The 23,496-nt window shown below is 37.1% G+C and overlaps 1 protein-coding gene across 1 annotated transcript in view; it reads right to left on the reverse strand.

The window, feature by feature from the left end:
• Nucleotides 1-209: 209 nt before the first annotated feature.
• Nucleotides 210-23,496, reverse strand: part of LOC132140676 (proline dehydrogenase 1, mitochondrial-like) — a 30,766-nt gene continuing 7,479 nt past the window's right edge. Inside the window, exons 3-14 of the mRNA XM_059549554.1 lie at nucleotides 15,832-15,866; nucleotides 15,598-15,744; nucleotides 14,759-14,823; nucleotides 14,536-14,652; nucleotides 12,850-12,923; nucleotides 12,465-12,546; nucleotides 11,220-11,312; nucleotides 9,829-9,975; nucleotides 4,905-5,080; nucleotides 2,839-2,937; nucleotides 1,758-1,846; nucleotides 210-613 (exon numbers count right to left, since the gene is read on the reverse strand). Coding sequence (XP_059405537.1) covers nucleotides 423-613; nucleotides 1,758-1,846; nucleotides 2,839-2,937; nucleotides 4,905-5,080; nucleotides 9,829-9,975; nucleotides 11,220-11,312; nucleotides 12,465-12,546; nucleotides 12,850-12,923; nucleotides 14,536-14,652; nucleotides 14,759-14,823; nucleotides 15,598-15,744; nucleotides 15,832-15,866 — 1,315 coding nt within the window. The 3' untranslated portion in view covers nucleotides 210-422. The remainder of the gene's footprint in view (nucleotides 614-1,757; nucleotides 1,847-2,838; nucleotides 2,938-4,904; nucleotides 5,081-9,828; nucleotides 9,976-11,219; nucleotides 11,313-12,464; nucleotides 12,547-12,849; nucleotides 12,924-14,535; nucleotides 14,653-14,758; nucleotides 14,824-15,597; nucleotides 15,745-15,831; nucleotides 15,867-23,496) is intronic.

Genomic DNA, 23,496 nt, shown 5'->3' on the forward strand with positions numbered 1-23,496 from the left:
TTATTTCCTATTATACATTCTTGCTTTTTAGGTAAATTATGCTTTGATGGGATTCACCCATTAATACTTGATGAATATCTTTGACCAGCTGTAGGTGCAGTGTTTTCATGGTTGACAAAAATAAAACATTATAATTGTGAGGAAAAATATGCTTAATTGTCATGAAAATAATGCTGCAATGCAGAGACTATACAACAGACTTAATTTTCCATTTTTTTTTTTTTTTTCAATTTGTGACTTTCAGGTTAAGTATGATTTGCATTTTGTGAGTGTCACCCAATTGTGGTATTGGATTCAAATGGATCCCATGTGCATTATATCTTGAACAGCCTGGGTGAGAGTGGAAAAAAATATTTACGAATGGATGGGTAAGCAGGCAAAAAACAAGTGTAAGGAGTCTCTGGTGAGAAGCCGAGTGTGGTTTATACAGCAGGTGTGTAGAAGACCTCTCCACTGGTCAGTCGACGCATCAGCTCTTTCCATAGAAGCTCTCTCTCCATCTGCACTCCTTTCATTATGCCGCGGTTCTCCTGTGCCCGACGGGACAAATACGGAATCACCTCGTTCACCGGACCATAAGGAACATACTTGTACACAGGGAATCCTGCCTGAGCTGGAGATATGAGCAGACAAGAAAAGATACCAATCTTTAAAGTGTTTTACTGCATTTATCTGGTCATGCATCCATTTGATTGACATGCATTTTATAACTGTACTCTTGGTAATACTTTATATCTTAAACTACTGTATAAAAATTCACTATTTTTGTAATACTTAATCTTATCTTACACTAACATATATAGCATAGTGTTCCAAATATAAAACTTAAATACTACAACAAATAAAAACTATATAAAATCTCTACATACTTGTTTGTTTGAATGGATGTTATTTTGTGAATATAAAAATAAAAAGTTGATCACAAAAAATAAAAACTGTACACACACACACACACACACACACACATATATATATATATATATATATATATATATATATATATAGTATATATATGTATGTGTGAGATTTTTTTTCTATTTATTATTATTTTAATGAGTATATGTGCATAGCATGCATGTAAATTTAATGTGTATAAATCAACCATCAAAATAAAAAAATTGCTTGTAATTTCTTGACAACTACTGCAGTTTATAACAGGATTTTTTTCTTATAATAAAACATATTAACTGAATGTAATATATACATATATATATATATAGACCTATATATATATATATATACATATACATATATATATATATATACATATACATATATATATATATATACATATACATATATATATATATATATACATATACATATATATATATATATACATATACATATATATATATATATATATATATATATATATATATACATATACATATACATATACATATATATATATATATATATATATATATATATATATATATATATATATATATATATATATATAAAATGTAACCTACATAAAACCACAGAACCTACATAAACATGATACTAAAAAATATAATAAAAGTACTAATACAAATACAAAGTAGTAGTACAAAGTAGTACAGAGTAGTTTCAAATATTAAGGAAAACTACAATAGTACCTCAGCAGTTCTAAAAAAAAGAGATATTAATATCCAAATAGGTTTATAATTAATAAAAGGTATTTTAAAATTTTACAGTAATTTCAGTAACGTAATCCCTATAGAAGTGATTTTATAAACTGCTAGCATGTGTGTGTGTGTGTGTATGTTCACCTAACGGAAAGCTGATTTGGTCGCACATTCCCAGGAGCTGGCCGAAGTACACCTTCTTATCTGTGGGAGCCAGACCCATTTCATTCATCCTGTTAGAGCATAAACACACAGAGCACCGTCACACAAAGTGAAAAATGAGACAGGCCCCTTTGGCAAGGTCATTTAATACCGGATACATTCTGGTGATTGCCCACTCAAAGTTTTACACCCGTCTTATCAGTTACAGCCATTACACGCACGAACAAGACACATTCTAAGACACTTAAGGTGATATTAAGTGTGAATGATGTAAAAGGAGGGTAACTCCTTATGAATCAAGCCCTGCTGACACTCTTTGACATTGTGACAGAGAATGTTAATGGCATTGGTAATGGCACACCTTTGTCAAATGAGGTTACACCCCTAAGGAGTGATTACAAAAAATTAATGATTGCACATTCCATTATTAATTTACACAAATTAATTAACTCCCAGAGGGAACTAAATTATCCTGATGATGCAAGGAAGAACCTGATATCAAAGAACAACACTCTTTTCTTGCTTAACATCTCTTCACTTTATGACCAAAGATTGATTTTTATATTAAATTTTTACTTTTATGAAATAAAAGTGGTCTAAGAATAAGATACTTCTTATAGTAACATGAAAAAAAATGTCAAAACTGAAATTTTGAATGCAATAGTAAGCTCATAGCAGTCTTAAAGTATTCTGTATTAAAACATCAAAATCCATTATTACAATATTATAACATTTTTAAAATGAAAATAAAAACAAAGCATGTACTTAAGAACGTTAATGTACTTACAAGTTAGTGCACACTGGAGATAATCGTGTCAGTGAAGAGAATGCTTTACATGAAATTTGATATATATATTTATATATATATATTTTTTTTTCTAAAAATATTTAAATATATATAATATATAAAAATATATATAAATATAACTTCAACCACTATCATTTCCACAAAGAAATAAAAATGATGAATGGATATTTAAGTTGTGTTGGAAAGTACATTTGTTTATGATGGTTCATATACTGTATATAATAGAAAGACAGAAGGAGAATTAATCAGTCTTACCTCCAGAGTGTATGTTTAACTGTGTCTATATTGTGTGATGCCACCATGACATTTGCTCTCTTATTCTGTTCGATCTCCTCCAGCACGTAATCCAGACACCTGAAAGACACCAGCTGCTCATAAATCATCCTGCTTTTGGTCCACACTTTCAGCCGACATGACTGTTGACCGCCAAACACAAAAGCTTTTGAAAAGATCTGATTTATTTTGAAAGCTGTCAGAATGTGCCTTAATCGTAAGAGGCTTACCTATGGTGAGATAAGCCAAGACTCTAGATAAATCTCTCCTGCCTGTGAAACATTCTGTCAGCACAGAGAGTGTCTGAATAAAACACGGTTCAGGAGAAGTAGGATGTTCTGATAAGGACCTATATGTGACAAGTATCTTAGGACTGCTGATCTGGACACAGAACCTACTTGTCATCCTGCTCCTTAAAGAGAGGCAAAGTGAACCTGACCCCACACTTCCCTTTCCTGAATTAAAACATTCTTATTAAATGAAGAATTTTTTCCATTATTCTCTGTTCCAGAACAGCATGTTTCCCACCTAGATGGTTTCAGTAAACTCAGAATAAAAAAAATAAAAATATAAGACCAAACAAGCTTTAAAATAGTTAAATGGTGAAAAGAAGAAAATGATAATATATATATATATATAAAGATGAATGACATAATAAACAGACATAATTTAACATTTGAATTTGTATTCTTCAATCATTTTCATTTTTGAAGAATAATAATATATATATATATATATATATATATATATATATATATATATATATATATATATATATATATATATATATATATATATAATATATATATATGGGTAAATCACAAATGACTGTAACAGTCATGTAAACTCATAGGTCAAAATGATTTCTGGTAAGAGTCAGGAGCCAAAGACTGATGGGTAATGATGTCATTATAAGGAAAAACTGGCCTCATGAATATTAAATCAGCTCACGATGACTGTGCTTTTCTAGAATGCCCAGTCATGTTACTTGATCAATTATGTAACTGGACACTGAATAAAGAAATATTATAAATTGTTTAAAATTAGACCCAACAAGCATTCAAATATTTAAACAACTAAAAAAAAAAAGGTGAAAGTTATAATTAATTTACATAATTTAACATTTTAACCTCTATTCTTCAGCAACTATCAAGAACCAGGCCTCCTGTAGTATTGTGTGTTAAAAAAATTAATAAAAAAATTTGATTTCTAAAATAAGATAAAATATAAATTTCTCTACTAAATCTAGTGTCTAAAAATACTTTTAAAAATCATAATCCAGTAGTCAAAATAACTGCAAAAGTTACATAAAGGCATTGGTTGAGTTCTGGTAAGAGTTTAAGAGTCAGAAGCCAAAGTCTGCTGGGTAATGATGTCATTATTTGGATAAGACTGAGCTAATGAACATTAAATCAGCTCATGGTGACTGTGCTTTTTTAGACTTTCCAGTTATGTTATGTTCATATTAGTTATTATTCATGAGCCAAAGTTGTTCTATGCTATCTTGCCATTGAAACATTAAGCCAGCACTGCTTGCTTATACATATTCTAATATTAATCCAGAGATACAGTACTATATGTAGATATCAAACAAATGTAATATTATAAAACAATTACACATAACACATATAAAATAAACTAATAAAAAATCCTAAAGGTATAGCAAAATAAAGGCTATATCTGAAACTTGGTTTTAATGTGAGCCAAGAAACGAATAGGACATGTTTTAATATCAGACCATGGGGATGTGGGCTGAAATTGGGAGTCCATGGCCACACTGCATTAGAATCTATTGGAATCAGCTGTGAGGGTTAGTGGAGTCTCGTGTGTGTTTTTTGTGAGTAGCTCTATTTGTTTTAAGTGGGTGAGTGACCATTAATGGAACTGCTGCCCAAGAAGAGCTATCAGATTAGTCACTTATGAGGCTCCATTTCAGTTCAGATGCTGCTTAGAAAGTAGCGCCTTTGTAGACAACAAGGTCGCTCACTAGGTTTTGGAACAGACTTCAAGCGTGAAATGTGTAAGAAAGAATTTGGAACATTTCTTGCCTCTGGTACATTCTGTTAGTGGATTCAAAGTCGGGGTTGATGGGGTCTTCGTATCCAATCTCCGCAGCTCGGCTTCTCTCCTGGTACATGTATGCCCCCCTTACCAACTTGGCACCAAAACACCAGCCCTCCCTTCTTGATAGCTCCATGTCCATGGAAACATTATCAAATGCCTCCTGAACACAGAGAATTCATTACATATAGATAACCTGATTTTGTATGAATTTGATATATCATGTAAACAAATATTTGCAATGCAGACCTCCCTCAGAAACCAAACGTCAAAACTTGGTTATTCATAAATTGTCAAGGTATTGAAATTAATGCTGTAGGGACTTGTTTAATATGTAAAGAGCATAGACAACATTAAAGGAATTGTTCATTGTAAAATGAACATTTGCTGAAAATTTACTCAACCTTAGGCCATCCGAGAATGTAGATGTATTGGTTCCTCTTCAGGAACTCGAGCTGCGTCGAGGACGTTTGGGGAGCGCGTCCAGCGTGACGTCTCTGAATAATGTGTATAATCAGTCCGAAGGAAGGGCGAGACATCATAGGCGGGTGACGTCAGAGACCAGGAAGCATAAAGCATGAGCGGCAAAGCCGGAAGTCAGCCTTGTGTCTTCAGCAAGCTGTGTGTGTCAGTCACTATCTGTTTGTGAGTCTTATTTAGTGTCGTTTGTCCACTGATAAACTCCATTGTCAAAGCTTCAATCAAGAGAAGTTTTGGGCGAGAGCTGGCAGCGTTCAGGCTGTGTGTTTTCCCTGCCAAAAAAAAAAAAAAAAAAGGTAGGGACACACGCAGCTCGTGTGTTGTCTGCTTGAGAGTGAAGTGCGCAGTGTCAGCTCTCGAGGGAGTTGACGGCTGCGATGCAAGCCTTTGCTTCACTCTCAGAAGGCTCTCTTTGAGGAGAGAGCTTTCACTGGCATTTCTCGCGGTGCCAGCCCCGCTTTTGTCTAGGAAAAAACGGAGTGGTGGTTGTGCTCGCGGGATTCGCTTTCGGATCTGCTGGAAGGAATGTAAGACAGGTTTTTTCAAGTCCCTATCTTCTTTCTTAGCCACCAGATCCGGCGCCCGCTCTCGGGGGTTCGGAAGCCCGCGTTTGCGGTACTTTCTCCCCGATGAGAGGGCGCGACGCACTGCCTGTCTTTCTCAGAGGAGATTGATATGGAAAGGCGTCGATGAGCTCGCCAGTTGTTCAAGCACCAGTCACACAAGCACCAGTTACACACGCATATTATGCCTCATATTATAATAAGCAGCATTAATGAGGAGTGGAGCTCGCGCAGTCGGCTCTCGGGGGGCTGATTGTGCTTTTCTCGCTGTTAAGCGCTCCGCTCTCGCCGGGCACGCTCCGAGGAGTGTGTCCGTGCATGCGATCTTGCAGTTGCGGTCGCGCTGGGGCTGATGCACGGCGGCGACCACGATGGCAGGAATCGCACATGATCTGGTGAACGGGTTGGAGACAGCTCGTCCTATCTCCACCCGTGTTTACTAGATCTAGAGCTCGTTCTCGATGCTTGGAAAACCAGCGAGTCTTGGAAACCAGCGCTGCGGTTTTTCGCCCTCTGAGACAGCTCGCTGCTGCTGCTGCTGCTGCATGCTCTCTCGTCGGGCACGCTATGAGGAGTGTATCCGTGCATGCGATCTTGCGGTTGCGGTCGCGCTGGGGCTGATGCACGGCGACCGCGATAGTGGGAATCGCACATGATCTGGCGAACGGGTTGGAGACGGCTCATCCTATCTCCACCCGTGTTCACTAGATCTAGAGCTCGGTCTCGAGGCTTGAAAACCCGTGCTGTGGTTTCTTCGTCCTCGGAGGCAGAGCTCGCTGCAGCATTCGTCTTTCTCTGAGGAGATTGATGCTCTCTGTGTGACTGAGTAGCATATATATATATATATATATATATATATATAAAAAATAGAACATGCATGCTGCCGAGGCAACACGTGTATTACATTGTTTCATCTTTATGTACACCAGACAGTGTTGACTCGTCTGGTTGTTGACTACTATATATTTATATTTATCTGACTATGTGAAGTTAGATGTGCAGGGGCTCAAGGGATGTAATTTCTTATGTGAGAACACGTGTGTACCGCTCTTCCTCTGAGGAGGTTGAGGCGGTCAGGGGCTGCTGGGCAGAGCAGTCCCAACCATGTTCCAGCCCCTCGTGCCGGGGGTGTCACTTTTGTACTCCGCAGACGCTAGAGTCAGAGTGGCGCTCCCAGGCCGAAGGCTTCTAGTGGAAAGCAGTTCTACGGACCGTTGTTTTCGCTGGATAGCCTTCATCATAACGTCCTGACGCGTAAGGCCTAGGACATTTTGAGGGCCAGCTCCCTCTGGAGAAGAGTGGTGTACACCGCATTACACGGTGCCCGTCTCTCCTCGGTGCCCTCAGGAGATCGATCTGCCAACCCTGTCGGTGTTCCAGGGCGCAGCGGTCTCCTGAGGTTCCCGTCAGGAGAGATCTCCTCTCGCAGGCGGAGGGTGCGCCCCCGCATAGAGCTTAGAGGCTGTAGGTGCTGTCTCTGAGGAGGCACAGCTCTTAGCTTCCGGTCTCTCAACCAAGGTTGTAAGACCGTTCTACAATCCAGAGCTCCCTCATTGAGGAAACTGTATGCCTTGAAGTGGAAGCTTTTCACTTCTTGCTGCGGAGACCGCCAGCTCGACCCAGTTAACTGCCCGTATGGTACAGTGCTGGAGTTCCTGCAGGCTCTCCGCAGGGTTGACCCACTCCACCATGAAGGTCCATGTGGCGGCCATGGTGGCCTACCGCGCCCCTTTCGGTGGCCAGTCAGTGGGCAGAAACCCTCTGGTTACATGTTTCCTCCATGGTGCGCTGAGGCTAAGGCCTCCGGCCAGTAGAAGCTTATGCTAAGCGGTGATCAGAATGTTATCCTAAGCCTCGAGTCCTCTGATCTCCCCTCTCCTGGGGGTCAAGACTCACTCCTTCTGAAGTTTGGCCATTGGACGGGTTGTCCCCGAATTCTGTCAGGCTCCTTTTCTTGTTTTAGCTGTGCTCTTCCACACTAGGCAGAGATTTGAAAGTCTGGCGGTGTGGGCATTCTCGTTCCCCAAACGTCCTCGACGCAGCTCGAGTTCCTGAAGAGGAACGTCTAAGGTTACGTATGTAACCCTGGTTCCTCCAAGGAACGAGATGCTGCGTCGCAGTGCCACACTTCCGGCATCTCTGGCTGGCGCTTGCTTCATCCTTTGAGGCTGACTTCCGGCTTTGCCGCTCATGCTTTATGCTTCCTGGTCTCTGACGTCACCCGCCTATGACGTCTCGCCCTTCCTTTGGACTGATTATACACATTATTCAGAGACGTCACACTGGACGCGTTCCCCAAATGTCCTCGACGCAGCGTCTCGTTCCTTCGAGGAACCAGGGTTACATACGTAACCTTAGACGTTTCTACATCAGAACAGATTTGGAGAAATTTAGCATTACATCACTCGCTCAGCAGTGGATCCTCTGCAGTGAATGGGTGCCGTCAGAATGAGAGACCAAACAGCTTTTAAAAACATTACAATAATCCACAAGTAATCCACATGACCATCAAAAAACATTGTGAAGTGTCTTTGTCTTTGGGATGGCACAATTAAGCGACATTCACTTGCAGAACGCAAGCTTCTAGAGGGCACATAAATCTGAAGTAATACATTTAGGTAAATGGGTGTAGAGCCAGTGGTGGTTTTGTAAGCAAACATCAATGCCTTGAATTTTATGCGAGCAGCTATTAGCCAGTGCAAATTGATAAACAGACGTGTGACGTGTATTCTTTTTGGCTCATTAAAATTGAATCTTGCTGCCGCGTTCTGGATTAATTGTAAAGGTTTGAAAGAACTGGTTGGAAGACCTGCCAAGAGAGCATTGCAATAGTCCAGCCTGGACAGAACAAGAGCTTGAACAAGGAGTTTTGCAGCATGTTCCGAAAGAAAGGGTTTGATCTTCTTGATGTTAAATAAAGCAAATCTGCAGGATCGGACAGTTTTAGCAATGTGGTTTAAATATACAGTATCAAACACTATATACAAGTGTATAACACTGTTCTAAACAAATATGTCTGTGGATTTTGATGTGAGAACAAAGGGAATGTACTTCACTGGAGGAAGAATTATTATGGATTTTATGATATTATGGAGTCATATTTTAATGGTTTAAAGTTCAAATGTCTTAATGTTGGATTTATGTCTTGCAAACATGCAGCTTTTCACTTCACAAGACATTAACTGATGGACTGGAGTGGGGTGGATTACTTTTTAATATGGATTATTGTGATACCTTCATCAGCTGTTTGGACTTTCATTCTGACGGCACCCATTCACTGCAGAGGATCCACTGGTGAGCAAGTGATGTAATGCTAAATTTCCTTAAATCTCTTCCAATGAAAAACAAACGTAACTAAATATTGTATGGTCTAAGAGTGAGTAAACATTAATCAGATATACATTTTTGGGTGTTATCTACTGTATTTTCTGGTAAATAAGTAGCAACCGGTAACAAATGCATTGTTTTCAGAAAAATAGAGATAAGTTGCGTCTGTGTATAAGCATTATTACATACAGTAATTAAAAACAGCATATTTATTCATAAATGCTAAAAAAATAATAATATTACCATTTTTGGTGCAAGAAACCATGATCAACATTATAAGCAGACCCTAAAGTTTATGGAGACTCAAAGTTGTCATAAGTGTGTTTAATGGTCACCATAATCATTTATTACATTTAAAGATCAACTGGAATATAAAGACAGATTCCAAGCACCACAGTGCTACATATCAGGTTTGATGCTGCATTGTCTAAATGTTATCCTGCTATTACTGCATAGCATGTTTTCTGCTCATCTAACTCTAGATAAATCCCAGAATAACATCATGGTGTCAGACGTGTGTGTGTGCATGTGTGAGGCTCACTTTGAGGTAGCACTGATAGGTGTTGAAAACGACAGCTTTGTCTTTGTTGAAGATTCTCTTCATTTCCACAGTAAGTCTGCTTATGGCAGGTTGGAAATACGTCTGTTCGGCGTCCACCATCAGTCTGACGCCATTTTCCACTGCATGCTGTTCAGCAGATGAGAAGCAGGCGGCAAGTTAAAAACACATTAATCAGCTGTCTAAAAAAAAGCTATCACCACAGACAGCGGTATTTTAATTGATGTGGCAACCGTTATTCCTGATATTTGTCAACAAATAATTATGCTATAACCTCCGCTATAATAATGACAATGATATAGTGATGCTAAAACGTATTTGGACATTTAGAAAATGCTTGAATTCTAACAAAATAATAAACCAAGTGGCATTGATTTTAAATTGCACATGCAAAACACTTCAAATACAAATAAAAGTTTGAAGTTGGAAAGTTTTCTTAATGTTTTTTTTATTTTTAAGTCTCTTATGCTTACCAAGGCTGCATTTACTTGTAAAAATAAAAATTTGAGTAAAAACAATAATAGTGTGAATTATTATTATAAGTGTTTTCTATTCTAATATACTTTAAAATAGAATTTATTCCTGTGATGTGCAGCTGAATTTTCAGCATCATTACTCCAGTCTTCAGTGTCACATGATACTGCAGAAATAATTCTAATATGCTGATTTACTACTCAGGAAACATTTCTTATTATTACACATGTTAAAAAAAAGTTATACAGCTTACCGGTAATATTTTTTGTGGAATCCATGGTACATTTTTTTCAGTATATCTTGAAGAATGGAAATTTCCTAAGAAATTTTTTTTTTTTAAATATAACTCTTTTGTAGTACTATAAATGTCTTTACTGTCACTTTAAAAAAATTGGATGCATCTTTGCTGATTTTCTTTCTTTTTTTTTTTGACCAAAAACAACAAATTCAACAACAAATTATATTGGCATAAGTCGCGTCACACCGCAACTCATAGTAAAATGAGTGAGATCCACTAGGCAGTTTCAACATTAAAAATAAAAAAATAACAGAAAAAATATTATTCTCCAATATTTGGAGAAAAACTGTTACATGCCATCTCTAAAATTTGTTTGATTTGGTACTTTTCAGGCTGAAAAACAGGAAGTCTTGAGTGTACGGTGAAGTCACACAGCTTGTACCAGCGGCCTTTCACAGTGCGACATAAACCCGATACATGTTCCTCACATCAAGTTGACAGGGCGGAACAGCTCTCTAACCTCCACACTCTGTTGAAGGCTTTCTCAGAATCGATCTCTGTTACATTCTTCATCCATGACTGTCTGTTAGACCATGACCTTCTGCCACTCCGCATGAATACCACAGGAGAAACAGAAGAGGAACACAGCCAATGTACGCACCTTAGCCAAGACGTCCAGTCGCTGAAGCATCCTTTTCATCTGCCTTTCCTCTTCCTCTGTGAACTTGGACAGAAGAGGCTCCAACTCTGCAGTCTGTTAAAATAACAAATACAAAATGGAACGAAATTCAGTATTTGAACAGAGATTCAGAATATGGGTGCATTTTCATTTGAGAGGTCAATCTTACTAATGTTAATTTTCTTTTAAGTACAGTTTTACTTATTTATTATTATGTTTTTGGATTATTGGACAAAGATCTTTCAGGTAGATGGTACAGTTTTGTATAACATTACAGTCTCCTATTCCACTATATTATGCAATAAGAAAGGCATTCATAGGTTGACTTTCTCCAGCAAATGCATGAGTTTGAAGAAAAACTACCTGTCTGACCGAACAACAGAAGAAAGAGGTGTTTTAGAAACCTGATTGGAAACAATATATTTTATAGCTGCATGTTAATTTTTATTGATCAGACTTAGGGTTGGTACTGAGCTTTTGTTTTGTAACAATTAGTGATATAAACAAGTGTTATTTCAGTATTACTTGTAATAGTGTTTATTCATGTTTTGAATTGTATTTGACTTTTATATTTTCAGTTTTCTGATATGTTGTTTACGTTCAGATCAAACCATAAATAATCTATCTGCGTACATACCTTGTTTACGTATGTGATACTCTCCAAAATGGCGCTATAGGGTGACGCGGAGGAGACGAACTGTTGAATAAAGTCATTATTTTTGTTTTCTTTGCGCATTAAAAGTATTCGTAAAATTACCTTTGAACCACTGATGTCATATGGATTATTGTAACAATATCCTTGCTACGTTTCTGAGCCTTGATCGTGTAAGGGTCTTTGCTGTCTATGGAGGGTCAAAGAGCTCTCGAATTTCATCAAAAATATCTTAATTTGTGTTCTGAAGATGAACGAAGCCCTTTCAGGTTTGGAACGACATGATGTTGAGTTTTTAATTACAGAATTTTCATTTTTGGGTAAACTATCCCTTGAAGTCACACCTTTAAGTTATCCAAAAAAAAAATGAAAATTTTCTGTACTTTTGATGTAGGCCTCTTGCTTCTCTTGCAGGCAAAATTCCAGACATATCTTCATAATCAAGTGACCTGGGAAAAACTCAAAACTGCGAAGGGGCATTTGCAGTGTTTATAGAACCAACTAGACCATGGGAAATCGATAACCCTCTTAATTTATGCTGTGGTTAAGGTATCCATTGCTTGCTGTCTGCCTACCTGCAGGTTCGGGACAACCAGTAGATCAGATATCTTCGTTCTTTCGTCAATCAGATGGTTCCAGTCCAGCATGTCCACCATGCTTTGGGGAACAAATAAAATACAGCATTCACGTTTCAGCAGCTTGTTAGAAATTATGGTTCTTAAACATCAAAGGATTTGCATGCATCATTACGGAACTGGTCGATTCTGAGTGCACTTTTATGAGTTTAGTTACTCAGGGGTTTAGTTGACTCGAGGGGGTCAAGCAGAGTAATGGAGCACCCGTTGAATAGTCCTTGAGTAGCTCTCCTTAGTTTATAAGATAACTTAATTGTCTGCCATTGATTGGACAGATTTACAAGTCTGAGTGTCAGAACAGCTACGGGAAACTGGTGTTTCTCACCCTGATGAGTGCAGTTGTCCATCAGAGAAGCAGCTCTGAATGTTGCCTTGAGCTCCCAGTCTAGCTAGACATGTCTGCAAGGAAAACACACACATTTCCATTCAGCAGACCAAACACTCCAAAAAAGACTGCATAATTAAAGGCAGAGTTCACCCAAAATTAACCCATTGGGTTTTTGTGTTCCAAGAAGCACAAAGTGATACATTCTCAGGGTCAATTCATGTACTATCACTATTGTTCACCCAAAAAATACAATTAGTTGATTTCTATTTGATCTGTGCATATTTATTTCTTGATTCAGACAACACAACTTTTTTCCCAGGAGAAAGTAATAATATAGATAGAGGACTTGGAACCAATGGCTTGAAATTGAAATAATGGATAATGGATATGTTTATTATAAACAAGCTTTTTGCCTTACAAGACATTAATTGGTGGACTGGAGTGGTGTGGATTACTTGGATTATTGTGATGTATTATCAGCTTTTGGACTCTCATTCTGATGGCACCTATTCACTGCAAAGGATCCACTGGTGAGCAAGCAATGTAATGCAAAATTTCTCCAAATCTTTTCCGATGAAGAAACAAACCCATCTACATCTTGGACAGCCTGAGGATGAGTAAATTTTCTGCAGATTTTCATTTTTGGGTGAACTATTTCTTTAAGCAAAACCTACATGGGTTCATCTAATGAAAATAATCACGTATAAATGTTCTATGTAATTGTCTGCTAAAAGTCTACTTAAAGGGTTACTCCACCCTAAAATGGAAATTTTGACATTAATCACTTACCGCCATCTTGTGCCAAACCCATAAAAGCTCTGTTCATCTTCAGAACACAATTTAAGATATTTTGGATAAAAACCTGGAGGCTTGAGACTGTCGCATAGACTGCCAAGTAAATAACAGTGTGAAAGTCCAGAAAAGGTATGAAAGTCGTTGTCAGAATACTCCATCTGCCATCAGATGTGCAATATGGGTTATATGAAGCGACGGGAACACTTTTTATAGGCGAAGAAAACAAAAATAAAGACTATTCAATAATTCCTTTGTCAACGGTCTCCTCTGTTTCACTTCATATTACCGTACTGCATATGCACTTCTGGTGTCCTCCGCGCCACAAGGATGCGCTGTTTTATTTTAAATCAAAGCTAAATACACGTAGAAAGAGGAGACTGTTGACAAAGTAATTATTGAATAAAGTCGTTATTTTTGTTTTCTTAGCTTACAAAAAGTATTCTCATCGCTTCAAATAACCCAGATTGCACATCTGATGGCAGATGGAGAATTCTGACGACGACTTTCATACCTTTTATAGACTTTGACACTGTTATTTACTTGGTAGTCTATGGGACAGTCTCAAGCCTCCAGGTTTTCATCAGAAATATCTTAAATTGTGTTCTGAAGAAGAAACTGAGCTTTTACGGGTTTGGAATGACATGGGGGTGATTAATGACAAAATTTTCATTTTGGAGTGGAGTAACCCTTTAGTCATTTGTAGTCAGGGTAATTACATTTTGCCATTAAAATGAATGCAGCTCATATTGTACAGTCAAGCAGTATAGAGTCCTGTTGCTTGCTGTAGTTAAGATTTGTTACAGCCCCCTTACAGTCTATTTCAGTATTAAACATGCTTTAGTGTTGGTTGATTTGTGCTTTTGGCCAAAGTTTGAACTCAATTCGTACCTGCAATTGCTCTAGATCCAGTTTCTGCTCCAGCACCTCCACGCCATCTTTCCCCTGCTTGGCAGCCAGGAAACTGAAAAAGCGTCTCCATTTCACCAGCACCTCAGAGAACTGGAGCTACAGGCGCCAGAGGGAAGGATGAGGAGCCTGTTTAGTTCACCAAGGTGACAGATTTTAACCCGTGTTTTCTGATGAATGAACCCTGCCTGAACCGCAGTCTTACCAGGAATTGTGGTCGCCCCAAGGCAGTCATCTTAATAGCTGAGAAACCGTCTTCAGAACTTCCACCTGAGCAGGCAGGTGATTTTCTTTTAGAGTTATTTTAGAGGTACTGTAACTGCAGCAATGGAAGTGAAAGCAATTTTCCAGGAACGCTGAATGAATTCTATGCAGTTATACTTAATGTTGCTGGTGCATTACAATGGGTGTTTCTCCAATAGTGCTGGCATAATGGAAAACTTGAGCTGCATGCACATTCACAAATATAAATGCTTTCAAAAGTTGGTCAGCTTCCATGCTTTGTTGGCACTCTTACACATACACTAAAAATACATAGAAATAATCTGCATAGCACACAACGAGGATTAATGGAATAACAGGATAAAACTTTGCACCATTTTCCACAAATAGAGTGCATTTTGGTGTTCCATATTTTTTTTCAAAGGAGCTTTAAAGGTTTGATTGAAGCCAGAACACAATGATACAGAAAAATCAACTTATTGCAAGACTTAAGAGTAGAAGTGTTTATTTAAAAAATTGGCCTTGGAGTCAAAATGGTTAAGAAACACTATTTTAAACAATTCAGACAGACATCCAAGTAAACTCATGTAAGATGAAATAAAAAATAAACAGATCATATAATATTTAACATTATACGAAGGTCAAATTAATAAAATTTACTTTAAGTTTTAAGCCCTGCTTTGTATCTTATTTGTGGAAAGTGCCCTAGTTACTTTCTATGTTTTGGTCATTGCATTTGTAGCTCCTGGCTTTTGTTTTGCTTGTAAACTGACTCCAATTCCAAAGCTAATTACTAATCGGCTTTAATAGATGGTCTGTTACCCGAGGCTTTGATGCATTTCAGAAAAGTCTCCATGTGTTGGTCGCATTTCGCCTCATCGGCATAGAAATAAGTATGAGCGCTTGTCACGCCTTCACGATGATCGCCAAACTTCCGATGGGCTGTGAACTTCTCCCCGTGGTCAGCTCCTGAAAACAATGTCCAAAGGGGAAAGTATGACCTTTTACTTCAATATTACAAAATAAATGAACTGTTACAATGATGCACATACTCACCAGGGCTTGCATTCTCTGATGTAGACATGCAAGATCTATCAATAAAGAGAGAGACATTGACATTTTTAATAAAACTGGGGACTAATGAAACCAACTACTTGTTCTTTAGGTCTTTTTTAGAGACCTTTAGCCAACAAAATGACGAAACAGCGGTTTCTGTTCAGAGGAATCAATAATAACTGTAGAGGCTGCTATGAAGTCACTTTACTGTGGTGCACTTCTGTTATTTGTTTCCATTCTATATTTCAGGGTCAGCACTTAAGAGTCACACAGTGACTCTCGCCTGATGTCTCTGCTTATATCCGCATGCATTTAAACTCTCTGCTGTGCAACACTGATGCTCAGGCCAAGAATTCAAACCAACTTAAAGGTTACACAGACACACGGGGAGTGATTTGTTTAGATTGAGCTCCTGTGATCACCATATCTTTCGAATGGCACTCACACCAACGCCTCCGATCTTCCCCATCCACCCCCAGAGCCGTGAATACGCTGCATGGGGCGGCTCAGTGGAGACAATGTTTTGACGTCTGTAATGTTCCAACAGGAAGGAATGTTGAGATATTGATGGGGACATTAGCGACGGACTCGAGCCCTTGCAGACTTAAAGTGCTCAGTTAATGCCTCAGCCTGCAGCTAAACGAAACCGTTATCGAGCAACATATGAAAATGATAGATCTTACTCCGAAAATCTCTCTATTTATCTACATATAGCAACTGAATATAAATGCAAAAGAAAAGAGATATATTTTCAATTAAAAACTTTCAATTTTACCACAAAGTTACAGAAAAAAAATAGATAATGCATAAAGAAAAAATATATATAATATTTAGACAATTTTTGCATTTAAACCCCTTTTCATTGTTTGGTAGGGAAATTCTGGTGTAATATTTCTTATTATTAACATTAAAGACCATTAATTCTGCAAGTGATCCAGAAAAGGCAACACAAACCATCTTTTCAACCACACATAATTATTTCTGTGTTACAGACATTTAGATAACAGAAGTACTGGGATACAAGTTTATAGTATGGGTATAAACACTTATTCTCTCTACAGTAGCGATCAAAACGAAAATATCTTAACATGTGTATGTATTGTAACGCAATATCCTCTTCCGCCACGAGGTGGCGACAACTGCCCGTTTAAAAAAGTATTTGTCATTGAATTGTTCATTTAAAAGATCCTAACTGAGAAACAGGTCTTTATGAATTTGAGACACTGACTCCTTCATTCAATTCTTTTTTTAATATATATTGCTCAAAAAAGACTTAAGCAATGAACATTTTGTCAGAACCTCTAGTAAATTATGTTCTTTTGTTTAGTTTTCTAATCTTTTTTCTTTCTTTAGAATCGTGAGAGAATCATATTCTCCAATTTATAGGCCTATATAAAAAACATGATTCTCAATTTATCCAGACTCTTGCAGCTCTAGTTTACATTTTATTACTGTGCATAATTCATTTAAATAGAAGTTTAACTTCATAAAGTACAAATTGATTTCAAAATACACGTACATTTTTTGCATTTTGTGTTATTCAGTTGAATAAAAGACTATTTTTCCCCTATATATATATATAGATAGATAGATAGATAGATAGATAGATAGATAGTAGTGTTGTCACATGATTAATCACAATTAATCACACCCAAAATAAACATTTTTGTTTACATAATATATTTATGTGTACTGTGTTTATTAATTATATAAACATTTTTCTTTAATATACTGACATGCATGTATTTGTATATATTAGGGCTGGTAATTTAACACATTAATTATGGAGAAAATGACACGTTTAAATTCTTGACGCATTAAACGCACTTGCCCCGCCCCAGACCTATGTGGATCATCTGCAATTTCATACAGTCCATTGATGACTAATATGAGGCAGAGCAACAACTTGATGGAGCCTAGAGAATATCCCTAAAATTCAAGATATGGGGCAAAATACCAGTTTGAAATTTTGTCTCATACTTACATCACATAGTTAAGAAATATCACACGAGCTGTAGGCTAAGTGCAATATCACACGAGTGCAAAGGTGATACTCATCTTATACAACAGTTCATTAAGAAGTTAATATAATGAGAAAATCTGAAATGTTCATCTCCAAGAAACCCACAGCAGCATTTAATTTCTTAATCCACGTTTTGAACGAATTTGGTGAACCATTTGGAGCGTTGAACCTTTGGCCATAGTCGCGTTGGCTTTGAAGTGGCACTGCACAGACCGATCAGTGTATGACATCATAGTACCGCGAGAGTGATTCTAAAGCACAAGGAGTCATCTGCTCTCTAAAGCTCTCACGGTACTTTAATGACACACTGATCGGTCTGATGGTGATTACCCGATTCAAGACGAACAAGCCTAATGATTCAATGAACCACTCATAAAGAAACATTTACTTCACTCCTGAATGAATCACCCATTTGAACAAATAAAACAAATGAATAAATGACTCGATGATTTAATCATTAAGAGATTTACCAAAACCTACTGGTTTAGTTTATTATTTAGAGTATCATTTCATTAAATAAATAATTTAATATTTTCATAGTAATAACAATACAATTGAGAAAATAAATCAAAGTTATAGTTCACCCAACCAAAAATGACAATTCTGTCATCATTTACTCACATGGCCCAAAAGAGCATATGTAATACATTTTATGAAACAATTTTTTTCTTTCTGAACCTACTTATCTCTACTAATCTCTGTTTGATGCTTTGCACAACAATGACTTTAAATTATCTTTTCAGAGTAATTTCTCCAAATTTGATGAGCAATTAATTAGATTAATCACCACATCATGTAATTAATTAGATTTAAAAATTGTATCCCTCACCAGCCCTAGTGTGTGTGTGTGTCTGTGTGTGTGTGTGTGTGTGTGTGTGTGTGTGTGTGTGTGTGTGTGTGTGTGTGTATGTGTATGTATATATATATAAAACCGGTAGTCAAATAAACGCCGAGCCTCTTATAGTGGCCGGGGTCGTGGTCAACACGGACAAATAAAGGCCGGTTTTAAATAAAGGCCGGGGGGCAGGGGCGGATCTACCCCCTGCTGCCACCCCAGTTGGCAGCAACGAATTAAAAGTTATGGCCAATTTGAAAATTTACGAGCGCGAATCTCCAATGTCCGACTGCAGTGAATGCAGCAGCACTAGAGGACGACAGAGCAGCAAGAGACTATAGACAGTATGCAAGAGACTGATTTGTTTGGAAAACTTTCTCAGTGTGTGCGAAGCGAGGGAACCATGAGACACAGGAGGAAAGAGGTAAAAATTTATTATCTATCTATCAATAAATGAAGCTTTAATGAAAGCACAGACTTTGAGATGATACATAACTAACGTTACAGTGGTGTAGTCTACTACGTGATACATTACCCACTTTTAAAAAGCGTGAGGATAAGTAACAACTTTGTTTTGTGTCAGAACTTTCACACTTTCATTCATAAATTCACCCCGTCTGTGTTTGCAAAAGCGGATTGAATCGCCGAATTCAGTCACAAATGAAACTTGCTGTACAAAGCAGAACGTAACGGAATTCGGCCATTATTAATGAATAAATCAAAAGTAGAGCTGTACATTTAATCAAATCTCGATATGGACTAGTAATCTGTGAATATTAAAGGTGTTCAGTACCGTCGCTCCCTACACGCAGAGTACAGTCTGCGTAGGGCACCTACTCCCAGGGGGGGGGGGCACCATCTACTGTCTATGGGCACCATCCCAGTTGCTCAAAAAAAAAAAAAAAAACCTTCTGCCATTCTCCCATCCGCGCTGGCGACCGCTCGCACCTCATGTTTTCGGCTGAATGTTCATAATTGATGGATGAACATCTATGCCCGGGTAAAGGACATCAGCAAACCGGCACAGAGAAAAGAAAACTAAAGTAAAAAAAAAAAAAAAAACAGGCATAAAGTTGGCTTGACGTTGGACGTTCGAGTTTCAAATTTAGGGATCGTCTCTAAAGTTACATGCGATATTGGTATACATTGGTATATTTGAGGAGAATGACTTACAGTCATAAAAACAACTGTAATTGTTAATTTAGGTGTCAGCTATAATGCACAATTGAATTGAATGTTTGATATTTATTAAAATAAACTGTAAATCATATGTAAATTATGCTACTTTTTCACATGGGCTCAAACGCAAATTTGAAGCTCAATAGCATTTGAGAAAGACTTGCAGTCCTAAAACAATTGTAATGTGTTCATTTAGGTGTCAGCTACAATGCAAATTTTATACATTTTTAATATATATTAAAATAAATTATAAATCATTTAGGTAAAAACAAGGTCCGTTTATCACTTTCAGGCACATTCCTGTGAAGTTTTTTTTTTCAGGTTCCCTTACAAAAATTACCCATGGTTTTAACAATAACACCACAAATCATCCTTAATACTTTTTTTGATGTTGTTGTTGCTATAAAAACAGGCCTAAGCCATCAATAGCTTTTAAAATGACTTAAAATGCATTATATAAACAACAATGAGGCAATAATTATTGGTTAATAATAACACTGTTAAAATACATAAGGTAGGCAAATACAAAATAATCAATTTATGTACATGTTATTACAAATGCCTGCAAAGGGAGCCAAATGCCATGTAACTGCTGCTGTTACACTTACAGGAGAATCAAATCCTTGTTTAGGCTACTGACCAAACATTTAATTCAAATATTCACTTAATCTTTCATTTTTGGCCACCTTGTTGCTATAGATGACACAGCCTTTATAATTTCTTCAACACAAAAAGGTGCATATCACAACCCTATGATAACCATGGTTTTATCATAGTAAAACAGCTTAGTTTCCTTTTGTATGATTTCTTTATGCTTGAGACTATAAAATAAATCAGTCATAATAAATTTATAGCCATAGGTAAATGTCGAGAGCTACAATTGTAATTTGTAAATAATACAATTTATTCATTTAGTTTTTTATTTGATTAAATTTCTTTTTTCACCCCTATAGTAGGTGTTTTTTTCATCATCATATTTGAGGAACGGGTGCACAACAATACAATCCTGCTTAGGGCACCCAAGCCCTGAAGGCGTTGTTATACACATCTCTGGGAATGTGTGCTCTACCACACACACACTGAAGCACGCGTGGTGTTTTCAGCTCTTCACTATATTGACGCATGATGTAGGCTACACATGTGCACGCAAGCGCGCTATGAGAGGATACCACCATTTCATTTGATAAAACCATCGTCATTCATTCGTATCGTATACACAGACTGACAGAAACGGCAATGTCTTTATAACAACCTGTCAAAATAAAATTTTGGTATAACTTTGAAGAAATTCAAACAGAAATATAGTACTATTGCACAGTAGAGTATGCTATACGTTAAGTAGGCCTATTAGCTAATAATAATAGTTTATTAAAAAAAAACACAGAAACTCTGTCTACAACTCACCAAAGTAAAAGTTTGGTCTAACTCAAAGAAATTATGTAAGAAATTGCACAGTAAAATATACTTAAATATATATATATATATATACTAAAATGTTATTTTAAAGGAAAATCACACAAGTTTTCATAGATAGAGTTTTAATTTAAACTTGCCAGAACAATAACACTAAATCTTTCAAAAACAATTTCTAAAAGTCCATTTTTATTTGTGCCTATAATGTTTATTTATTTATTATTATTGTCAGCTAAAAAAAACTATGCTTCAGGGACCATATTCATATAACATCTAAGGCTAAGTGTAGCTCTTGACTGGTTGAGTTAGATGGTGATTAACACTAAACAGTAGAAAATCAGTTGAGTCTCCCCAGCTGTAAATGTCATTTGCTATTAAAGTCTTGTGTTTCTTATAATAAATTGACATATTGATAACACTGAACCTTATATAATGCTTTTAATTACGTCATTATGTCGATGCGTACTGTATGCATTTGTGAGTGTGGTGGTGCTTATTGGGTATGGTCACTTATTCCTTATATGAACTGTTTCAAATGCAAGACATTGATTGCATGAGATTTAAGTTTGTAAATGATAGCCTGTGCCCTTTTGTAATGTGCACATATACTATTTATCATCAAACTGTGATAACTGTGGCTAAATTCAGTATATATACGTCTGCCATATGTTGCCACCCCTCAAAAATTCCTGCCCCCTTCTCGCCACCCCATCAATATTTTTCTAGATCCGCCCCTGTCGGTGGGGGAATTTGTGCAGCAGAGCCAGATAACGAACGTACACGCCCACTGCCGGAGTGTTTCTCGTTCTCGAGTAAAGAACCGGTTGCATCAGTTTTCGGATCACCAGTACACTGAACCGAGAATCGTTTCTGTCGGACGCGTCCGATTCAAGAACCGAGGAGCTGATGATACTGCGCATGCGTGAATTAGCATGAAGCAGACTGACACAGAACGCGTCTGAACCGAACTGATTCTTTTGGTGATTGATTCTGAACTGATTCTGTGCTAATGTTATGATCTCTGTCCACTGGAACGCTATCGCTTTTAATTTAAAACGGGTTATTTAAAACAATTACTTATCAAACCGATGGAATTAGAAATAAAGGCCTGCCTCTAATAAAAGCCTGCTTCAAATAAAAGCCTGTTACTTTCTGCAGTTCAGGTAAATAAAGGCCCGGCTTTTATTTGAGGAATTACGGTATATATATAGAAATATATACGGTATATATATACAGAAAACGGGATACAGGTTTAACTCATTCGAAATACTTCTGCTTAATGTTACACTGTCAGACATGCAAAATAAATCTAATGTATCTCTTGCTCTGGCTACTGTGTATAGACCACCAGGACCGTATACAGAATTCCTAAAAGTATTTGCAGATTTCCTCTCAGACCTTCTGGTTACAGTTGATAAGGCGCTAATCATGGGAGATTTTAATATTCACGTTGATAATACAAATAATGCATTAGGACTTGCGTTTACTGACCTAATAAACTCTTTTGGAGTCAAGCAAAATGTCACCAGGCCCACTCATCGTTTTAATCATACACTAGATTTACTTATATCGCATGGAATTGATCTTACTGCTATAGATATCGTACCTCAATGTGATGATGTTACAGACCATTTCCTTGTATCGTGCATGCTGCATATCACTGATATTAACTATATGTCTCAGCGTTACCGTCTGGGCAGAACTATTGTTCCAGCCACCAAAGACAGATTCGCAAATAACCTGCCTGATCTATCTCAACTGCTATTTGTACCCAAAAATACACATGAATTAGACGAAATGACTGACAACATGGGCACTATTTTCTCTAATACATTAGAAGCTGTTGCCCCCATCAAATTGAAAAAGGTTAGAGAAAAACGTACTGTGCCATGGTATAACAGTAATACTCACTCTCTCAAGAAAGAAACTCGTAGTCTTGAACGTAAATGGAAAAAAACTAACTTGGAAGTTTTTAGAATTGCATGGAAAAACAGTATGTCCAGCTATAGACAGGCTCTAAAAACTGCTAGGGAAGAGCATATCCACAAACTCATTGAAAATAACCAAAACAATCCAAGGTTTTTATTTAGCACAGTGGCTAAATTAACAAAATTACCAGACGCCACCTGATTCAAATATTCCACCAACGTTAAATAGTAATGACTTTATGAATTTCTTCACTGATAAAATAGATAACATTAGAAATACAATAGCG

The sequence above is a fragment of the Carassius carassius genome, chromosome 5, assembly GCF_963082965.1.
Source record: "Carassius carassius chromosome 5, fCarCar2.1, whole genome shotgun sequence".
NCBI lineage: Eukaryota > Metazoa > Chordata > Actinopteri > Cypriniformes > Cyprinidae > Carassius > Carassius carassius.